At 35.6% G+C, this 23,137-nt stretch overlaps 1 protein-coding gene and 1 long non-coding RNA gene across 3 annotated transcripts; both read left to right on the forward strand.

Annotated features, from left to right (window-relative positions):
• Positions 1–11,995: 11,995 nt before the first annotated feature.
• Positions 11,996–13,374, forward strand: LOC143423105 (uncharacterized). The gene is made up of 2 exons (XR_013101791.1): positions 11,996–12,339; positions 13,267–13,374. It is a non-coding gene; the product is annotated as an uncharacterized LOC143423105 (long non-coding RNA).
• A 3,963-nt stretch (positions 13,375–17,337) lies between these two features.
• Ebo (exportin ellipsoid body open) lies at positions 17,338–22,955 on the forward strand. 2 transcript variants are annotated; one of them, XM_076894391.1, is made up of 16 exons: positions 17,338–17,548; positions 18,089–18,292; positions 18,386–18,577; positions 18,663–18,822; positions 18,948–19,204; positions 19,299–19,465; positions 19,535–19,841; positions 19,930–20,022; positions 20,093–20,261; positions 20,347–20,485; positions 20,575–20,933; positions 21,027–21,354; positions 21,445–21,642; positions 22,033–22,311; positions 22,385–22,550; positions 22,624–22,955. In XM_076894391.1, exons 1-16 carry the CDS (start codon positions 17,546–17,548, stop codon positions 22,699–22,701), a joined length of 3,099 nt encoding a protein of 1,032 aa, XP_076750506.1. In that variant the 5' UTR covers positions 17,338–17,545; the 3' UTR covers positions 22,702–22,955. The 2 variants fall into 2 exon arrangements, with proteins under 2 accessions (XP_076750506.1, XP_076750507.1); XM_076894392.1 differs by lacking the exon at positions 17,338–17,548 and adding an exon at positions 17,610–17,700.
• Positions 22,956–23,137: the final 182 nt, after the last annotated feature.

Consider the following 23,137-nt stretch of genomic DNA (forward strand, 5'->3'; position numbering starts at 1 on the left):
TACCCACGGGATTTGCAGTACTGCTACCTTTCATCGATAAGCACCGCGTTACATTCTGCTGCGATCTCTTTGATTCATCCGTCTAATTTGTACAATTTATATCCACAATTTAATTATAACATAAAGTAAGAGAAGCGGAGGTAATGTGGCTGCAGGAACAGGTCGACGCTTTAACTTTAAGCGCGTTAAACTACACATTATTACGTCAATTATTAGAAAAGAAATTGTGTGACGTACAATAGCCTCTTGGAAGGAGTTGGGACTAATATCTAACAATTTTCATCTCTTCACAGCACGTCGATCTTATGGATTTACGATGCACGATTATAAATTGATAATTCTCCGGCTGGAACAGAGAGGAGATATGTGTATACGTTTCATGCGTAATCTGATCACTGCATCGGCATGTGTATCAATTACGTTTGCGTAAGCCGTGTTAATCAAGCGCAGTTGGTGCAGATAGTGCTGTACGACAGAGATAATGCAAGGAAATGGCAGGGATACCGTTAAGTATCATGTTCAAGCAGTTTCTAACGAGTGACTACTTATAAGTAGTTAAGTTGTTTTTTTCTTTTGCAAAATGTTTATTGATTGGTCTATTTGAATGTTCCGTGCCTTCTGTTGACGGTTCTCTGCTGCTATTGATTTTTTAACAAAAGTGGACTGAAAGCGCTTATTCATTAAAAATGTTAAAAGAAAGAAGTCTCTCGAATTATAAGTCAAACGAGAGCTCATCTGCTTTTTGTTACAGGTGTTCGCACTGCATTTAACGTGTTGTATTAATTTGCGCGGGTACATCACTGCTATGGTACAAGCTGTCGGAATCGAAGCGGCTCCAAAGTGAACTACTATTACTGTCAGTCTACTATATCATCCATCATTATTACCAGACACTTCGTAAATTCGCTCTTTTGATAAACCAGAACATTCAATCCCGTTTTTCCCGCTTTTCCTGCTTTCCTATTTTCTCCTCTCCCCGTTTTAGTTTCTGTTGCATGCCCATGCAAACACACGTAAACGGTATTTTATTTTCTCGTATATTGTACTTTCATATCCACCTATTTACATGTATATTACTTCAGCTCTCTCGCGTTGTTGAGAACTTTTACTATATTCGATAAAGTAGATATAACAGTTAAAAAGAAATGGTTAAAAAGCTCGCCGCTCGCAACGATCTAAATTCGCCACGTCACTAAACAACGTTCTTTCCCCTTTTCAAACATCTTTTTTCCTCTAACCCGAACTTGTAACATTCTCTTGCGGGTTTATCTTCTTTTTCAGTCGTACTACCGTGATTCTGCAAATTTTTCATCGATCCTTTCTCACTCCTAGAACGCCCTTCGTTAAACGTTGTATCGCTTTCGTTCTCATCTCTTTATTTCTCATTTCGTTCGCATGCCATCCTATTCTCTTGTTCGATACGTTCGAACATATATGGCATAGGCTTCCTGATTAATTGAATTGTCTTCGTTTATGATGTTGAATTCAAATCACGTTATAATACAGAGGACGGTACCGGTGTTCATTCGCTGAAATATTTGGCTTCAACTCTAATTTCTGTTCATCGTGTACAGAATTCAATGATAAAAATTTAATACGAGCTTTTATGGAAATAAATAAATATCAAATGTATTTTCGCAATTCAGCTAAAATAACGTTGCATGCACATTTGTTTATATGAATACAGAGAGTATGAATGGCACTTTGTGTACTAAATGAGGGCTTAATGATTCGTTAAAGTAAGAGGGATAATTGGAGCTTACCAAAGTTATACCAAAATTCGTCGATTTTTATCACAATCGTTACGTTCTCGCCGGGCATTTATGGCGTTGAACGCGCGCCAGGATCTGCTCGTTTGCGGTGCGGTGCGGCGCGTGAAGAGAACCGGAAAACGTGGTTTCACGACGCGTATGCCCCGCAAGTAGGGAATGCGCGTGAAATAATTCACAACTCCGTAATATCGATTTGGTAACCAGTTGATGAATAACAGGTGAAAATTAAACAATTCGCAAATCAAGTTTCGAGTTTCTGTATTGGACCGCGAATCTGTAAGACAAAAGATCGCGATCTTCTACAGTTATATGAATTGTTCGTTCTCCGTCTTCTAACATTTCAAACCTCTATCATCAAATTCTAATCCTAAAACGTTCGTTTCGAGATTATATTTTTTTATCTTAAGAAATTGTAAATGTGCCCTTCTTTCAAATAAACTCGTGCAATATTTTTTTCACCAGATTTTTATAGAGCAAATATTCCGTCTTTCTTCCTTTACTACGTGGTAATTTCGGTTACATCTTATACGAGCAAAAGCCATCGGGATTTGTTGGAGGATTTATAGAATTCGTAGTACGTGATATTCTAAGTCCTGACTAATTAATGCTGATCCTCCCATATTTATCGTGCTTGTCACTTGGGTTTGAACAGCGAATCTGAAACCACGTGAATAGCACGCCTTAATACGATGCATTTCTGTGTATCATTTATTTCATTGGATTTATTTTAAGGATAATATTTTAGATCCGAACAAACATACGCTATCTATGAAATTATTTCCTTGTATTACATTACTTGGACTCTGTGTAGAAAAATGTCTAGTTTTCTCAGATAGCTTGTTGAAGGGTAGAAAAGTAATGTATTGGCCCGCATTGATGTTGCCAGGCACGTGGAGCTATGTAGTTTAGGAAATTACACGTCAAACGTCATCCGACCGATACGTGTGCGAGTTTAAGCTTTGAGGACGTTTACAACCTGTGCCACGCAATTTTTCTATGGTCACCGCTTTCGAGTAGATACAGGTGAAGAAGAAAAAATAGTAGTTGATAAAGCGGGAGAACCGAAAGCTATTTAAAAATAAAATTCTTAATTGGTATGATATAAAACACTGCCTGCTCTTTTGTATGTAACTTACTAAAAGGGTGTGAAAACGAAATATATCTTTCAATCTACCGCGTTTAGTTATCGATCAGTGTCGTATTTCAGTAACTAGTACGAGTGAGAACTTAATTGAAATTGCAAATATATAGTTTGGTAAATGGATATGAAGCAGGTGTATCGAGTTTCCCTTTCTGTTACGCACTCCTGATACTGTGTATAATTGCTGAATAGAGGCATTTGCCTTTTGAATCTACCTACGTAACCAGTTTAATGGTTAATATAATCTAGACGAAGCTTGCAAATGTTGAAGATATGTTTTCAAACATTCACGAAGATAGTTTAATTAACGCTCTAGTGTGCGTATACGGAAATAAAATATAGTTGTAAGCATTCTAGTTTTAAAAAATTTCACTGTGTTTAAAATTAACTAATTTTGAGAAAATGATAAAAATTGCCTATTACACATGTCCATAGCTTATTAATTATGCGTCCTCATAGCAAATACTACTTTCGATGTGTACTGTTCTTCGACAGAGAATAAATAACAAATGTCCGTATAATATTACGAGAATATTTGCTTGCCAGTACTTCCAATAGAAATATTTTTGTACCAGCACCGAAACATTTCCACTCGACTTCGATGGTTTCAAACATAAATTCTACTATTAAATAATTAAAATTTCGATTCATCTACACTTTATCCTCTCGCATCCAGCTCAAACAGTTTTTGCTTTTACTTTATTAACAAGCGGTCTCTTTTACCAGCGTCCGAGCCCGTTCTACCCGCGAATTACTTCAATTCGCGTAATTTCATGGAAGAGACTTCTCTGAACGATTAGTCCGGAGGGAATTCAGTTCCCATACTGTTCGCGACGGCTCTCTTTAACACCGTCTTTCGAATGATTAACGACGTGGCTGAAACTGCTGTTATAGTTTATTGGAAACAGTCGATCAGTGATGTATGCCGGATGCTATACGAGCATAGGAGGCCTTGTTTGTTTCATGAGTTAATAGGACGGGCAATAAGATAACGGGTGGTATTGACATGTTCTACATCGCTCGTGTAACGAAACGATACACACGAATCCTGTATGGCCAAATTAAGTAAATTAAATGGAATGCATATTGGTGCATACAGCAGCATTCAGAGAGAATGACTTTCGTTAATGAGTAAGACCATTAGGTTGATTAGAAAGACCATACAATTGCTGTTGCATAACGTATAATATTGTCTGAAATATCTATTATTGTTTCATTTACAAACCTAGACAATTACTCTTACTTGAGCATACCGACCGATTATAGTTTCAAGTACGATCCGGCCGTTCCAGCGGCACCTCGTTACTCCCAACTTTTTTTACTTTCGAGGGTTCGTTAATTATTGGTCTCCGTATGAAGGATTAATCGTTCCACTAGTCATTTGCCGTTGAACCTCTTCAATGAACTACTTGCAAATGGATCGGTCGTGGAATTCCTTCCATTCTGATTTTCGCTTCTGGCATAAGGTGCGTATAGGTAGTATAGGTATAGCTTTGAAGTTTCTAGTAAAATTACGCGTACACGTTACAGTACTTATAGTAATTGGGTACTACCGGCAACAATCTCTCGGCATTTCGCGTACAAGACGGGGAAACGTTGAGAAATCCGCATAGAAGTGGATTTCACGAGTAGAGTAGAAGGGATTTAATTGAACGAATATCAAAACAAGCATATCGGGTCAGGTAGTACTTCTCTTCAAGTACTCATCGCCGGCGACGGGTTCAAGGGGAGATGCCTGGAGGGAGTATTTGCGCCTCCGCGGCAAGCTCTTCCGTAGCTTCTACGGTTCAGGACATAAGTGTAACTCGATTTGCATACTTAACTGGACGAGCGTGCCGAGTGTGTCCTCCTGTTCCTTTAACATAATCTCCAACCATCCACGTCCCATTCTGGGATCCCTTCCTCGCTCTTCGGCATGCTGGCCGGATTCGATTTACTTGTATTCATGCCACGGAGCAATTAGTACGTCTCAGCATAAGCGCACGCGAAACAGATCGGGGAGACGAATGCGCACTGTTTTCCTGGCTGATTGCGTTTGACGTCGTTGTTCCCAGAACTCCCTGCGAATATGAACCTGAACTCGGTGAATTTATTTAAAATATTGGTGGAAGTTAGTCTGGGCAAGGTACGTGAATGCTGAACGTCGCAGAGAATTTGGAATCTACGATGAAACACGGGTGGTACCGAGACAGGTTACATGTACGAGTGTAAAGCGTGCGACAATTAGAATTTTCTTTGACTATACTGTTATACGCGTTCTCACTTCGCTAATGAAACATGGCGGTGGCTAATGAGTCTAATGGGGAAGGAAAGGTATATTTATCGCCCCTACTTATATCTCTCTGAAATAATAAAAAAAATCTAACTGAATCAGGCAATCTCGTCTATGAATTTATTTGACGGTAATTAGAGAGGAGACTGAATTTCTAATTGTGATTAATTTTCATTTTAGACGTCCGAAGCGTAGAGCTGGACGGTACGGATTACACCATTTATATGAACTTGGCTAAAGTAAGAACGAAGTGTAGAGATTTCATAGGAATTGCAGTGAAGTTTAATCTGTTTTGGAAAATCTAGTTAGGGTCCAGTAATTTAGTTCGCTAGGTAGTGACGATCGTCCCGATAGAATGATCCCTCATTAATGGGTGTTACAACTGGGACATCTCAGTAGCTTGGTAATTATACTAATAGGAAACTTGTTTACCTGAAAAGGTATTGGAATGCGTAGATCACTCGAATGTACGCAAACGAAATCGATTTTATGCAATTTTCGGGAGGAAACGTTAATTGGAGTGGAAATTATTATTGTTATTTTCGTTGGAGGTTTCGAGCTGAAAATGTCGAGCATAAAGATCGAGGTTTACATTCTGGCAGCATTTCCTTTCGACGTTTTGCCGTTTCAAGGTGCGTTCGATATGCCAGGACACGTTGCATGCCCGTGCACTTTCCTGCCGGAACTCATATCAGCCTCATACGTACATCCCGCCTGTTCTCCCGCATCAGACGTAGGTTTGAGTAAACGCCGTGGCATAGAAAGGGTTGTACGAATCCAAGTGAGGATCCCCGAGAAATGCCGGGAATTCAGAAATCCGCAATGCGATGTTGCTATTTCTTCTACTTGAGAAAGGACAGATATGAAACATGACATACAATTACGTTTAGTTTCTATTACATCTCGTGGTTCCCTAAACCTCGTCCCTTTCTAGTTTGGAACCGCGCTGCACCTTTCCCCCGTGAAAGTAAAGTAAAACTTAAGTTGATCGAAATATTCCGTTTAGATATTCCGATTGCTCTTGCAACGGCTCTTTAAGCAAATAACGAAAGTGTACAAACATATCACTGCTCAACGAAAATTCTAACGTTAATTATGAATTATTCTGACTAGCGTTCCGTATTTATCAGGGGAACTTCAAAATGGGGACACGGCCATTAATAATTGGGACAGTGATACACTGTAATGTAATGCCATAAATAATAAGGGCTCTGTTGCTACGTACCAGAGACATTCGGAACGGATTTTCATTCATAAATCGATTTAATTCTACCGTGCAAATACGATTTTATCGCAATGAATTGAACGAAAGAGATGAATAATAAATTTCACTTATTTCAATTATTGGTATATCCATGGTATTTTAGTGTGGAAAACAATTGTTTCCCGACGCACCAGTTGACGAATAGAAGAGTTAAAGCACTTTTGGATGGAGTCAATATAATTAAATAGACGTGCGAGTCGTCCAAATTCATGCTTGTACTCACAAATGTCATAAAGGGAAATATAACTCAGAATTTGATATTCAGATTTGTCATAGAATTTTTTCACTATAAAAAAATAAATCTTCAACGTAGCATCGTTTTGCCTTTTTTTCTTTTATTGTCAGTACTTTCTTCATTTATATTGGAATCGAACTGAACTGAACTTTTCAAGCAAGAGTCTTTCAAATGGTTCGCTCTTTTGTTAACGAAAACTACTTCATTTCTCTTTTACCTTGAGCTCCCTTTAAGCAAGAGACGAAAGTTTTCTTATTCGTCCTTCTTTATGGAATCCTTAAAGGAAATTGATTAACATGTAATTTAAGTAATTCGAATTTTATTGAATACGACGTTTGAATGCTCAACAGATACCTTTACCGGAAATTAAATTAGATTTTTTATAAAATAAATTCCCTTGGAATGTTTCGTTTATCATTAAACGGGTATTTGAGAGCTTAATATCTTTTCATGAGCTACTTCATGAAATGCTGTTTTCATTTCATGCCAAATTGAAAGCAATTGCTATACTTATCCGACGTTCAAATAAAGCATTATTATAAATTGTTACTACTACTAGGAAATTGGTTAAATAACAGTTAGGAAACTACGAACGATCTCTTTGCCGCAAGTGAAAAGTGGGTCATTTAGCTCAGGCAACTTCTGAACGCAACAGCGATTGCTTGAATTAATCATTTCGGAAGGTATTTTTTAAGAGGTCCAACTTTGCAGGTTGACTTGATCACCACGAATATTAGTGTCGCTATTAGTGTCTGTTTCGAAGTTCTAGAATTGAAATGTAAATCACGATGATCGTAGTTATTAGATCGCGTGGCTCAAGTTGTCAACGTGGTCATCTAATTTTGGCAGTCATTAACATTTGTGCATGTACGTACCCGGTAACTTTATTCAAAGTTCTCCGATTATTATGACAATGTTTTGAACAGAGAACGTACTTATGTACATAAATACGAACATCTCCGTCTTGGCTGGTGGCAACAATTAACGCCATTAGAAGTCTATTCGTGCTCATTAACGATCTTCCAGCCATGCGCAAGCTCCGGAGGAAACTTCGAATTTCCCTATTAAACTTCTGCCACACTTTGTTCTTCGCAAGAATTTAATACCACAAACAAATAACAACTGTGTTCAAGCGTTCTTGAACTTAAAACTTCCATCATTTATCGTTCATCTTGAATGTTTATCACGCCTGCCCTGAATTTAATTAGATGGGCTGTAGCGTGGAAATTATTTTTAGAGCAAGAATTTTCTTGGACGTGATTAATATCATGATTCATTAATTTTAATGCTGCAACAATAATTAAGGTATAATAATAATTATATCTGAAGCTGTTCACACAATCAATTGGTGTACAAAATCGAAGACTAAAAGAAAAAGATAGTTTTACACTGTTACGCACAGAATCCATGTACCCAATTTCGAGGTCAAGTCGAAATCTTTACGCCGCATTCTGGCGATAAAAGGGGTGGGAACGACCATGGAAAGGGTAGTTCGTCGAGATCGAGGGGAGGTTGTAACCCATAAAGCGTCGCTGCTAGTCGCTGCCGCGGCAGTAAGCGTCGCGACGTCCGTCGAGAACCCGGCGTGCGCCGTGTTTCCGCATGAAGATCGACACGTGCTTGCTTGAACCGCACGCACGATACATCGTTACGCCGGTTACGTGAGATATCGTAGTACAATTGTCATTTAAAAGATATAAAGAGACCTGAAATAAGTATTCTGTGGTATTCTCTACAGTATTGTATAAACGTCAATTCGTTGACGCGATTTTATGTGACGTGAATTGTCTCGTAGAACTGATTATTGGGTGTGGAGACTGGGGGATGCAATTGTTGATTAAGGGTGAGTTTTGTTCTTTTAATTGGTATAGTAATTATAAAACAGTCCGTAAAAGTGGAGAACATTAGAGTTAGGAAAAGTGGATTGGAGATTTCGAAAATCCATGAAATAATGTATGTGCGCAGTAGTATAAACCTATTATAAGCGCGTCGCAGATAGCCACGTGTTTCTTTCGCAAACGAGTCCGCAGTCGCAATTTGTTACTTTCTATTTTTCGTTTCATCTTAGAAAAAGCTTCGGAACGTTTACTTTTAGAAATTGGCATTTATATATTCTCCTTCGCTAGTAAATAATATTTCTTATGATAAATTGGTTACGTACGATAAAATGTTTGCGTTTTCTTTGATGCAAAAATCAGGTAGCTATTCAAATTGGAAATCGACCAGGTGAAGTAGCTGCAACAAAACTTCACGTTCCTATGATTTATGTACCTCATCTCACTCTTGATGGATCAGTTCGAATAAAGATCTGAAATTTTGATGGATGTTGACTGAGAACTTTCACGGTATGACTTGGCACGTACCTGCAAAGTTGCGGTCTGTGATATTAAAAATGTTTTACAGCAATCTGCCACCGGTAAACATTGAAGTACAAAAGTTTTCTAAATCTTACGATTCCTTTCATCGAGACTCTTTTCTTTCAACTGTAATTAATATTTTATTGCGCCTCTGTAAGATGCGATAATTATTACTAACAAAATTCATAAATCGTTATAAAAAAAATATACTATTGCATATTTATTGTAACTCAAATTCTGTTCACCAGAAAATTTTAAAAAATTAACGACTGATAATATTAACAGTTTTTGTTTGAAGAGGGAAATTCATTTTACATTTTTATTAAATCCATTCTAATCGTATAACGAGGTAAGAGGTTTAAACGTACCATTGTTGAAATATGAAATATAAAATTAATTTCCTACAGTTTTCTAATTGTAATCTTAATAGTATTACCATTTACACTGATGTGATTCTAGAAATCCATTTCATTCCGCGGTCTTCCCTATTCTTGGGTCCTTTGCTATGGTACCCAAATTATGCAACCGGCGCGCTACCACAATTAAGAATCAAATCGGATGAACGGTGTAGAAGTCGAGTGTGGTGTAAAAGGGATTCCGTGTAAGCATGCGACGTAATCGTTAAAAGAATGATTCAGGCTCCTCGAGAAAGCTTAACAATAAATGTCAAAAGACGAGTTCATCGATCGCAGCGAACTATCTGAAATACACTACTACATTTCGGCTATGCTATATTGTGTTCTAATCCTTTAAAAATAGAACCACGCGATGCGTATAACATAATATAACTGCTATCCGATCTGCATTTGCTTCTTTTTATTTATTAAAAAAACTTATTGGCTGGATATTACGAAATGATGAACGACTGAATTATTATTTTATAGACAATAATTTGTTTATAATATTGACCAATAATTCGTACCAGAATGACTGTACAATGTCAGTAAATTGGTAATCAATAGATCGACAATTTACCATTATCATGAATTACAATGTCGATATGCCAGTCACAAAACGTGAACTAAATGATACATTACCGATCAATTTTGTCGGCACTACGCAATTTCATTCGATCAGCTAGATTATAGATACAAAAGAAAGCAAAACGTATTGTAAAACATTGCATAGATTCATGGTAGGTAACAACTAGAGTGCGATCATTATGAAAATATAAGATTAATGAAATATTTATATCTGTGTAATAGGATTTTCAATTACATATATGATAAAATAAAATATCCTTGCCAATGGGATCGCATCGCAGTTGTTTGCAATAAAAGTTTCAATTGTCTTCCAATTAAGAACGACTTGACGCTTTGGCGGTATTATGCGCACTAATTCTACTTACTTCTAATCCTTCTCACGTTTCGATGAAACGAATCCTCGTTAAAAAAGCGCGATAATTTCTATTGGGTAATTTGTACGATACTGTGTGGTCAAGTAGCGGCGACGAATCTCCCCAGTGTAATTACGCGAGGCCGCCGTAACTCAGAAAAGGTGGAGTGCACGTAAAAGGGGTTCCGTGTAAGCGTAGGGCGTAATCATCCGAAGAATGAGTTAGGTAAGTCGAGAAATCCGCACGTAAGCCTCGCGAGTAAAAAGCGCGATGAATTGCGGGAACCTGGAAGTTCGTTCTCGTGACTTTTTTTTCTCCTGAATTATAGCGATCACGAGTAGGGGGGTGCGGTCCTGTCGTGTATGCCGACGTTGCTCCTTCGTACACTTTTATATCGAAATTTTTTGCGGCTTTTCAATGCTACGACAAAGTCGCCAGTAGTTAAAATTGATTCCTGAAAATGATTTCAATCATATTCTTATTGTAAAGTATAGAACATACCGAATATACGGTGACAAAAATTTTAATTGAACTAGATTCTTTCGTTTGCTTCAATCATGTCACAACGTTCATATTTCCTTATATTGTCATTCCATTCTTTTCCGCTATTCTCTTAGACGCGCATAATGCTCTTTATATTATACAATCTCTAGCGAGACCTCCTCCGTTGGCATTAAGAATCAAATTGGACGGTCTCGTGAGTTCAAATCGTCAGCGCACGTTACGGAACATCGTCCTGTCTGAGCTGGCGTCGATTTTTCTATTGGTGGTTGAGCACAGATTAAATGAACATGTATATACAACGATTTGAGATACTTTGGCGAAAGTAAAACTTTTCTAAAATAGAACTACACTTTATTGTTTTTTTTTTGTGTTTTTTGTGACTAAATTGGATGAGCTTTGATGAGGAGATATAGGTACAAAAGAGGTAGAATACAAATAGGCAGTAAAAGAATAATAATATACGAAAAAGAAATTTTTAACAGAATGGAAAAATACCGTTGGAAAAATTTATTTTTGCAGAAATTTAAATTAATTAGCAGATAAATTCCATTGGAAATTGGTTAAGTTTGCATTCCATACGTTCAGCGTGCCTCGCTGTAGCATAACGTAAGTGGTGCAATTCAGCTGCATACCATTCGAGTAATTCAATTACCTACCTCATATGGACATGCCAATTCAATTACTGCGTTGTTCGTACATAACCGACAATATTAAATAGCTGTACATATGATCGCAAGCATAATCTGTTTTATATCCTTTAAGTGAACTTTATTACCAAAACCCGAGAGACGGAGAGAAAGAGAACGTTCATTGTTCATCTGTGTCCACAATACTAATTAATCTACGTCCATATCTATCTAAAATTATATTTTTTATTTCGTTTGTTTCTTCTACTTGCAGGTCTTTTCTGAAAAATGGAGAGGATTCACGGTAACATAACGAAATCAAATACAGTCAGGATTAATTGTGCTTTTAATGGAGAAAATTCAACAGTTTTTTAAAAGCATCCCATACTGAGATTGGGGAATTGTGAGATTCGAAAAAAAAAGGAAGTGTTTAACATCAGAGCACATGAAAAACAATGGAAGATTTCATGCGATTCGTGGAATAATTACGATGGTAGGTAACGCAAGAGATATGTAATTTGGAGAATTCTGGATACGTACAGTGCAAGAGAACTTCAAGGATGTCCTGTGAGAAGGCATCACGTCGTCTCAGATTCTTGCTCGGCAAGGCCAAGAGATTAAGTTTGAGTACTGACGATGTGGTTAGATTGCCAGCGGCTAAGAAACTACTGTCTGCCAGAGTTGCGTCCGCTTCTACTCTGTGGACGATCTTGGCCATGATCATTTTCTTTTTTGGTTGCGGCCTAGTACTCATCTTTTTCTACGTACCTTGCATCATTAAATGCAGAATATGAGGCTCGTTACATAGATGATCGTCCGAAAGTTTTCTCAGGTAATAATTTACTGTCATTTAACAGAAAGGCAGAAAAATATTCGGACATCTAACATTTGTATAGAGAAAATCTAGACCTATTTCGTTATTGCCAACAATAAATTACTGATGTTGAATCGCGAAATTTATTTCCACACGACCGATATCTTGCGCTGACTGACGTTATAACACAGTTACACAACGAAGTGCATTAATTATTCTACAGCTGATTAAATTTACATAATACAATAGCATTCAGTGAGACTCGGAAGTAATTATATTTTAATTAAGCCTTCAATATTGTTTTGTGTAATTAACAATTTTAATAGAGATATTGATATATTGATTTTAAATAAAATGTTGAAAAAAAACAGAAACACCATTCGTGAAATATTTAATCTGGGATTTCGTTGGTTTTAATTATTTAACGCTACGTCGCGCATACCATTTTTGAATTTTAATAATTGAACCTATATTTTACAAAACTGATTAGTGAAAGATTTGTGATATTGTAAAATATCACAATATGCTAGAAACTATAAATCCGTCGATTTCGCGGGAACTTTCTATTAATGCGGTACATTTACTTCAATTTATTGCTATTAATATCGCGAAAACTAATTACGTCTTCGGCTGGCGGACTTATGGCAGCTCATACGCGTACGATGTCGAAACTCGTGTATTTTACTAACTATCTACGCTACACCAGGCTGGAAATTACATCACGACAGTACATGTTCCACGCGGAGAATACCGAACAAGATTTCATGCCTTGACAAACAGCACAGTGACATATCTATACACGAAGAAAATAGCTAAACATATATTTTTACGTACGCGACCATTTCTGTCAAAATCCGATGACAAAGTTATCGGAGTCGTATCCAAGTTTTAATGACATTCTTTAAATCTAATAGTCTAAATAAGTCGTACATATTTTTTCTTCAGATGAAAGTCCATTTACCCTTCGACCCTCCGAAAGCCGAGCTGGAAAGTATTTTAAACATTGTTTTTACGACAATTATCATAAGTGTGATATTCATGACTATAAATTTTTCGCATCAATGTGTGAAAATACCAAAATAAATGTATAAATGGATAAACGATTGAAGAGCACCGTTCATGTAAAAATATGAGATAAGAGATTTTACGATGGAAAATATTTTATCCTGACGTTAGAACTTCCATAATGTTATATACACATTTGAAACAAGTTATTAAATTTATGTTAGATGTAGATGATGGTGATATATAAAATTGTTCGAAAGATTATTTTTTCTAAAAATAACGAAGAAAGAAAGTCGACGATTTTGTTGATATTCAAAGCAACGTTGCGACAATATGGCGTATAAATACGATACTACTTCTATAGTTTCTCAATTACAAGCCATGACGAGAAACGAGCGCAGAAACGCATTGATTTACCTACAAAGGTATCGAAATTCGATTGTTATTCGATCAAAACATTGCTCAAATGTATCAATGGTTTTCAAAAATCGTGTAAAGAATTACTTTTATATGTGAAATAAATTTTCAGTAAATTAAAACCGTGTCGTTTCGATCAACCCCAAATACCCTCTGTTTATCTGTTTTCTTGTTAATCTCCCGCTTTCCCTCTCATCTTGCTTTAACGAGAGTTTCGGATAAACTCTGACCTGGCCGTTGTACGTCACGGACGCTTTAGCAACAATTATACGTGTGTGTAACCACAAGAAGAGCCCACGAAAGTGGAATTCACGGATAATCGACCGCAGCGAACCGGACAATCGTAAATTGTCGGTACGTCCAGTATACTTAACTAATGAGTAAAACTTGGACCTGTAAGCACGAACATATTTCCTACTAGCTTCGTAAATTATGGGGAGAAAAATGTGCATACAGAAAGAAAAGAGCATACTCGTTAAAAGTACGGTTCGCTACATCCGATAGCCCATCAATTATTGTAGGTATGTACACAGTTTAGTATATCATGAGTTTCCAAAATTCTTTTGCAATGGCTTAAAAAAGAAAAACTACACCACAGATTGCGAAGATAATGAATTCGCGAAAATTTATTTCTAGCCATTATCTTTAGTGACTGCTATCAGAGGATAAAGGAATTAAAGACACAGAAATCTTGTTACGGTTCGTAGAGATCGTCGCGAAAGCCTACCCTGTCAGTTCGCATGAGCGGAATCAAATGCTCAGCTGACACGTAATTTCCTCACCTTCCTCCGTGATTCTTGCCGTCTAAACCCAGGAAACGGAGTAAGTTTCGACGAAAGGTTTCGATCCCTTGCATCTAGATGTTCAAACTTATTCGTTTCAACATGAAGTCGAAGGATTACTCTTGGATTTTACCTTAACAGTGACGACTGAAAAGGAAAGCGAGATGACTGAGCAAACTGAAACTATACTACTGTAACAGCGGTAACATTACGTCCAGTGTAGATCCAAAATACATTGTTCTGAAATAATTTGCGAAACATTTGGAGTTTTATAATTTAGTCGAGGTTTTTTTGAAAAGTTCTAATCAACTTTTCAATGTACCAGTTAATTTTAATGAACATGTGTGATATAGATATGAAAATTAGATGAACACTATGAAGTTTGGATATAAATGACATTTGGATGCAACTCTGATATCATTTAATTTGTATATACGCGCGCTTACTGTCTGCATAATGCATGGGCATGGTACATGCCTGTTTCAGATTGCTAATGGTTGTAGTTAGAATTTAATCAGAACTAACATTAGGTGCTATTATTAATTTTTAATTAAAAAGAAAGACGATTTAAATGGCCACAAAATAATTTGCAGTACTGCATTCTAGAACCAGAATTCCATGTTACGCTTTTCTATTTTGATCAGTTTAAATCACAAATACCTTCCAATCATATTAATGACTAAATCTGTTAATTCAGAATTGAATAATTAGCCTCTGCATTATTTACAAAAATATCTAGATCAGTTTATCAATTTAATGGGAGAATAATAACCATTTCAATCGGTTTAAATCACGTATATCTTCTAATCATACTAATGACTACATCTATTAATTCAAAACTGAATAATTAGTCTCTGCATTATTCACAAAAATATTTTAATCAATTTATCAATTTAATGGGAGCGTAATAATCGCTTAAACAAGAGTTGAATGTTCGTCAGGATACTTGTTGCTTTTACAAGATAATGGTTTTAAAGTTTTCTTAATCTCACTAATGCGATTGATATTATCGAGAGAATCAAACACGTGTGAAAACGGACCAATTCCGAACGAATATAACAATTCTTTCGACGTATAAGCCACAATTGATTAATTTTTAACCACAATCTGGAAACGAACTGCCGATGAAATTAATTGTGGCGTAGCCACAGCATGGTTATCTCTCCATCAGTTATATGAACTACACAACTTTGAATCTTATCACTCTAAAAAAAAATTCCAAGCCCTGGAAAGGACTCACAAAATTTAGAATCGACTCTACATTACTTAAGTCTAACATGTAGCACTAACAAATGCAAACATTCGAATGAGAAAGAATTGAAAATGTGAACTCCTTCGACGATCCTGCGATGATCCCACGATGATCCAACGGCGATCCAACGGCGAAAGCCTAAACTTAACTTAACTTAACTTCAACTCTAGCTTAACTAATTATAAAATTTGCAATCCAATTGAAAGTCTCAAACTTAATTCAGAAGAAGTTTCAAACTTAAATCTACGCATGTAGTCCTTAGCTTGATACCGTTTTTGAGAGACCGGTCTGTCGAAAACGTTACCAAGGGCCCAGGCCCACCCCGTGGAGGTGACTACGCAGGGACCCAATAATGCATTTCTGAATAATTAAATATTTAATTTGTTCACTCACCAATCGGCAGGCAAAAGTCGTTATCATCCAGCCGTCTACTGCCATCCACAATCGTCCACAATCATCCACCAGTGTCCCACTATACTTGGCTACTCCACCGTCGTCCACCATCGTCCATTATCATCCACCAGTGTCCACTGTCCTTGACTTTTCCACACCTAGCCATCAGCAGCAACCACCCTCATCCTCACCCTGACCTTCTCGCCACGGCGTCAAAACGGTCAAAAGGTTCGTACTTGCCTTGCACTGCTTTTATATACCCGTCTCCACTACCGTCAACGTAGTTTTGTTGTAATGTATTGTATATTTCCCGCTTTAGAAGTAAGAGGAAGAAAGATGCTACAAGAAAGTGTGAGACAAATGCTACTGACCCTACTCTGGAACCCATGGCGCCATTTCTGTGAAAAGTGTTCAAACTGGTCGCACACAATTATCGACAGCGAAGTAAACTACTCAAGAACTACTAGCGCCATCTTTGCGGAAAGTAGTGAAACTAATGACCGACCAGTTTCAGTATTTCTCTAAGAGTAGGGTACAGAGTAGGATCACCATCATCTATTTCACTCTTTCTTATAGCTTTCCAATATATCTTTCTCTCTCTTACTTCTAAAGCGGGAGATATAATTTATCTGGCTATATATCTGACTAAGTATCCATTATTTTCAGGGGAATTGTTATATTTTTATATAAATATACCTTAGACTGTTTAATTGCATCGATAGGTAGAAGAAATATTATATTATAACTATATGTATTAGATAAAACTTAAGTTTTATTGTAATCTTATAATTAATTTACTATAATTGGTTGCTCGATATAGTTAAGAATATAGTTGAAGGATTGCTTTACGTTCCATTTTGTTATTATTACAATGTTACAAATGATATTCATTACAAATATAGACGAAGCAACAGTAACGCAGCAAAAATCTGCATTTGAAGATATCAACGCTGTTAATAGAATAGAACAGATGAAGTATAGAAGATGGAACATTTTTTATTTTATCGACAGATCTAATATTTAAATAAGTACATTCATTTAATGCTTGTGACAGATGGAATCCTAATCAATTTATTTTTCGCGGTAGAAATAGTAACCTGAAGTAATCGTCAATAAGAACGATTACTTTTTTCGTTCTTTCGTACGATTGGCTACATTTATAACAATGGAATAATGGCTTAACTCATATATGTCGGAAATGTACACATAGAATTGCATTCATGCAATACACTGAGCGAATTGGGAAAAAAATTCAATCTTTTAATTATTTTGTTGCTGCAAACATGACGTTTGATAATTGAAAGCCCAACCTTGCCTGATTTATATATTTCAATAGCGCATTTATAGCAACACGCGTTCTTTGACTGTAGCTATCATGGTACGTGAAATAATTATCATTCGTTTTATATTTGGATTTAAAAGCACGCATAACGTTATATCGTGAAACGTAGATATATATCAACACGTTTAAATAATATTGTATACGATATTTGATGTTAACTATGCGTTAGTGTATTTCAAAAATAAAATGTAAACAGCTTAAGAAGGCGAGAAAGATGAAGAGAGAGCAAGTGAGAGGGATGGAGAATATATACCCATTATAATAAATATAATGAATTAATTCTTTTGAATTGAATATATAACAATTACTGAAATACTTTTTACAATGTTCGTTATTTACTTGAATAAATGTAGTAAGCATTGAAATGATAGCAAATTTAGCATTTAAACAAATACCTTTGCAAATTATTTTTTAATTAGGATTGACCAAACAATAACTGTATCCCTTAATGTCTTTCTAAACTAAAAGAAGTATTATAAATGTGTAAAAAGTTTATCTTTTGATTGACATTTGGATAATTACCATTTTGTATATACTTTATATTGTAAAACTGCGAAGTGAACGTTCAATTTCTAGGATAATGATGCAGCTGCACTGCAGAATTTGGAGCATCTTATGACTGAATTTTTCTCACCAGGAACTACTAATGAACGAAAACGTACGATTGAGCAAAGCTTTCAAGAATTTTCTGGGCAAATCGATTCTTGGAGGCCTTGCTTACATTTCTTATCCTCTACTAACAATCATTATGTTAGTATGTTTGCTCTGTCGACATTGGAGGTGAATCTTTTTGTAGTAATAGTAACATTTTGTAAGTAACAAATACTTTATTTCTGGAAAATTGAATTAGTTACGCAATAAATTGTATTATAGACAACAATTGGTAGAAGGTGGCCAATACTTCCATGGGAAGATAGAGCACTTACAAGATCAACTTTGTATACATTGTCACTAGAAAGAGGTGTAGCTCCTTTTGTAAGGAATAAAGTTGTTAAACTAGTTGTGGATATTGCAAGGCATGATTGGCCACATTTTTATCCAGATTTTTATTCAAATATTTTGCAGGTTTGTATAGAAGCTAGCATAAAACTGTATCTTTGTATAAGTTACTTTGATTTGATGATTAATGTTCTTGTACATATGTTAAAAGTTATTAAGTCACAAGCATACAAGACTATTGGGTCTGATCTATTTGAGGACAGCATCAGAAGAACTAGCAACCCCAAGAGAAGATTTACCAATACAGAGGAAAAATGAATTATTCAGATTTCTTAGTGCCCAAGTACCTTTGACTTTGGATGCTCTTACAAGTACAATCTTCTTAATAAATTTTCATTTTCATTTCATTTAAATTTACAAGCAGTTTCTTTAATTGTTTAAAAAATTATTACAATATTTACATCTACATTAAAATTTAATTCTACTTTCAATATAGTACTCTTGAAAGAAGCAACAAAATTACAAAGTCGTTCCGGAACAGTTACACCACCTCCATCGCCCACCAGTGGTCAAACTGTAGCTCCAGCAAGAACTATTTTAGATGTAGAAGGACTAGCTACAGGAACTAGTGAAGTGTGCATAGCAACACTTGATGTGTTGGCACATTTGTTTAGTTGGATTGAATTATCAGAACATATCTCCACAAACTTGTTGGATGCTATCTTTACTTGTGCCAGGTATCACGATGCAATGGTAGGATTCTACATTGACTATTGTAAATGTATAAGAATTAACTTTTTGAGCACTGTCCTAAGATTAATTGTCTAATTAATTTATTTCTTTATAGAATGGAAAACAAATTGAAATGGCTGTGCAAGCCGTGACCACGATAAATGAACTTTTATATCGACCACTTTGTTCTCCCGAAGTAACCGATAGGTTGCTAGTAGAAATATTTCAGAATGGAGTAATATTATTTCAGTTCCTAGAACGTTTGGATTCAGTAAATGAAAGGTATTGTTTATATTTTGTATATTCATGATTTAATAACACATTTAAATAAAACATTGATAACTCTTCTAGTTATATGGAGAAACTAACAGAGTTCTTGCAATTATTTGTAACAAATCATTTAAAGAGAATTGAAACGTGTCCGAAATTTTCGGTAAATACATTATTAGAAGTCTTGTGCCATCATACTTTTCAACAATGCTCAACGGTAAACGGATATTTAAGATGTTTGGATGTTTGGACTACTCTGTTAGAAACCACTCAATCACGGTACTCTTCGGTAGCGTTAGCACTTGCTGAACAAGTGTTACAGAAAATGAGTTTTAAACTTAACACACGTGTGCTAAAAGATCTGGATACGGAAAGTTTAGATGAAAATGTGAGAAAGTTCATAAAATTTGATGGCGTCTGCTTTTTCTTTGAATCGTCAGTTCACAGTTATGTTGATCTGTACAATTTTGTTACAGGAGGAAACAGAATGGCAACATTTTTTACGATGTAACATAGAATGCTTGGCGAAAGTAGCAGAAATTTCACCGATTCCAGTCTTCACGCTATTGGTATAGCAGTAATCAATTGTATGTGTACTGGACTTTATTTTTGCGTATTAATCGTTTTAAATTCTTTTAGTACCGTTCTTGGAGAGAAGGATTAATAATGTTCGGAGAATTAGGTTCAGTCATTGCCAATAATCAAGTAATTTTGTTAAATGAATCAGAAGCCTCAAATGTACATGCACACTTAAGAGACTTAGCTTCAACCACGCAAGCATTAGCTAGATTATATTCGCTTTTTCTCGGTAAGTTACTTCTTTCGCAGTAACATTGTAATTATAGTTTATTAAAGTGGATTTTATTTCATGGCAAAACTTGACTTATTCGCAGGGGATGATCAAAGGATTGATCAAGTACTAGCTGAAGAAGTAGTCTCCCAAACATTAGATGCATGTAAGTTTGCTAAAACAAACCAGCTGTACAAAGCATCATTACAACCAGCTGCGATCGTAATAGATCTTATAGAAGTGTAAGTTACGTTTGTCAAATAAACTATTTTTAGTTTATACTTTTGTCGATATCAATTGATTTATATTTGTACTCCATTTTTCTGACCAGTCATTCACAGTTATTAGCGTCGCTCCAAGCTTGGTGCCATTGGATAGTGAACAGACCTGAAAAAACAAAGGAATCGTTTTCTCAACGTTGTATTGATTCATGCATTTTCGCGTTAGATTATACAATATTCTGTGATAACCCCCCACCAACAAACCTAAGTCATTCCGCTACGCATCTTTTCCAAAGCATCACCGCTATTCTGAAACCTATTTTATGGGATGAACCTACATTCAGAAATTTAATTTCCATGGTAACATATCCATTCTTAAAACCTGACACAATAAAAGTATTGCGAAGGGCATTAGTGAATGCAATCATCCTGCCACATGGCGATGGGTCTATTAGAGAACGATTATTAGGTAGATACACTTTTAAATGAAATACTAAATTAATAACTTTAGATACATGCTAACCAAACAATGATTGTTAATTGATGATTTTAATTAAAACAGGGACAATGATATCGACACTATCTACGCCTCTCGGTTCAGAAGGGCAATCTGTACCTTCGGAATCCACAATATCAATGACTGTAGTGCCATTAACTCAATTACTAGAAGATTGTTCTGCTTCATCTACGTCGATAAAAAAAATGTTACACTCATGTATGAGGTCAATGATAAATCGAACTTTAGAGCTGTTGCCGTACATGATAAGATGTCAGAATGTATGCGAAGTTTTGCTTAATTTTTTGCATTCAGCATTTTCAGTGTTACAGCAACAGTTAGGTCCCGAATTTACTCAAAATGCAGTTCAAGGAATGCTGCACATTTATACTAGGTAGGTCACTTAGTCTGTATTATTGAGATCTACTGTTACTGTTCCTATTGCAGAAAAGAAATCTAAAATTTTTGTTTCGTATATTTGCAGGGAAAATATATTTGCCGGACCTGCGTTAGATAAATTATTAGAAATTTTAATATTGGTTGTATCAGCACCAAGTAATGCATTTAAAGCATTTGTTCCTTCAGTAACTAATTTATGTTTAGTCCAAGTGTGGCCCGGCATCGGGAATAATCTTAGTGCACATCCGGATACCGCACTTGTTTTGTTAAAACTTTTTCACAGGTATTAATTGAATTGCCTTGCAATTGTAATGTTTTACAAATACTGTCGATTCACTTATATTTCAGACTTTAATATTTATTTCATAAGTTTTGAAGACGTTCTTTGTTTTTTTTTATTTTAAATGCCTTTATAACAGTTATCACTTTTACAGATAAAGAATTTTTGCAACATCTGAGCAGAAAAAATGCTATTTATAAAACATCTGCGATACGATTTTCTCCAAATTTGATTAATATATTATTAAAGAATGAAAACTTAGCCATTTTTTACTTTCTTTCATTTAGTTTTTTTTTTACAGAAAAATTAAAAACATCTATATTTATCATCTAGTTGAAGTGACAGTATCTTCAACTATTGTTATAATTATAATAAATGTAAGCTTTTTTCTAGTATACTTATGCACAGATGGCAGTATTTTTATAATACTTCTGTATTGCGTACTCTTGGGCTTACTAACGAAGACGAATCTATCGAACACAAGGAAGAATTAGTTGCGATTTTAGAAGCGTTCGGTCAAGCCCTTCTTCAGCCAGACGTTAACATATTTCGTCAAAGTTTACAAAGTCTTGAACAATTGAATGTACGATGGCGATTATATCAACGTTCTGTATTCAAAGTTCATTTACTTGAAAGATTTCTGAGAGCATTGTTTACTGTTCTGTTTCAACAGTTAGTTAAACATTTTTTAAATACGAGCTTATTAGCTTTACCAAGATAATTTTTTAACAATATCTGTTTGCAGATCGCACAATTTATTGGCAGACGAAATTGCAACTGCTATCCATAGTTTAGCCTCGGTTAACATAGAGTGGTTCTTTGGATATTTTCTGCCAACATTTTTAGCAAGCTGTGAAGGAGTAGACGATATGCAAAAAGCTACACTATTAGGAAATTTCGACAAATCTACTGTGAGTTAAACTGAACCAAAAATATGTCGAATAGTTTTATGGATATTTATAATCTTGGGAAATATTAATATAGGATCAACCAACTTTAACAAGATCAGTGCTCCAATTGATCTCTGATTTACGATGCTATCAGTTTTGTCGACCTGGCTGAAATAATCAGCTACTAACGCAAAGGTGGATTACGATGACGTGTTTAATCAAATTTCAACAATGAATTCACGTAAAACAGCATTTTTAATGTATCTCCGTACCTCGTAGCGGATGTTGAACATTTTTTTATAGTGAATTGCAAAAGGACGAAATGTTTTTCTAACGTTATGATTCCCTGTAAATTACTGCCGTATCGCATTGTAATGCCGCTGTCGTTATTGTTACGGAATAAAACGCGTTTTTCTAATATTTTAATCATTAGTATTTTACCCCTTTTCAACCAATTTCGCAAGTTTTATTATATATTTTGAATATCACGGTGTCGACATTTATCAAAAAATATTGTGATTATAATATTTGGTAATATGTACGAAACGGTTCAAAGGAATTAATTCTGATTATACTCGAGGTATTTACTGTTCTTTTATGCTTATCAC

Source organism: Xylocopa sonorina, chromosome 4 (assembly GCF_050948175.1).
Source record: "Xylocopa sonorina isolate GNS202 chromosome 4, iyXylSono1_principal, whole genome shotgun sequence".
NCBI classification, from domain to species: Eukaryota; Metazoa; Arthropoda; class Insecta; order Hymenoptera; family Apidae; genus Xylocopa; species Xylocopa sonorina.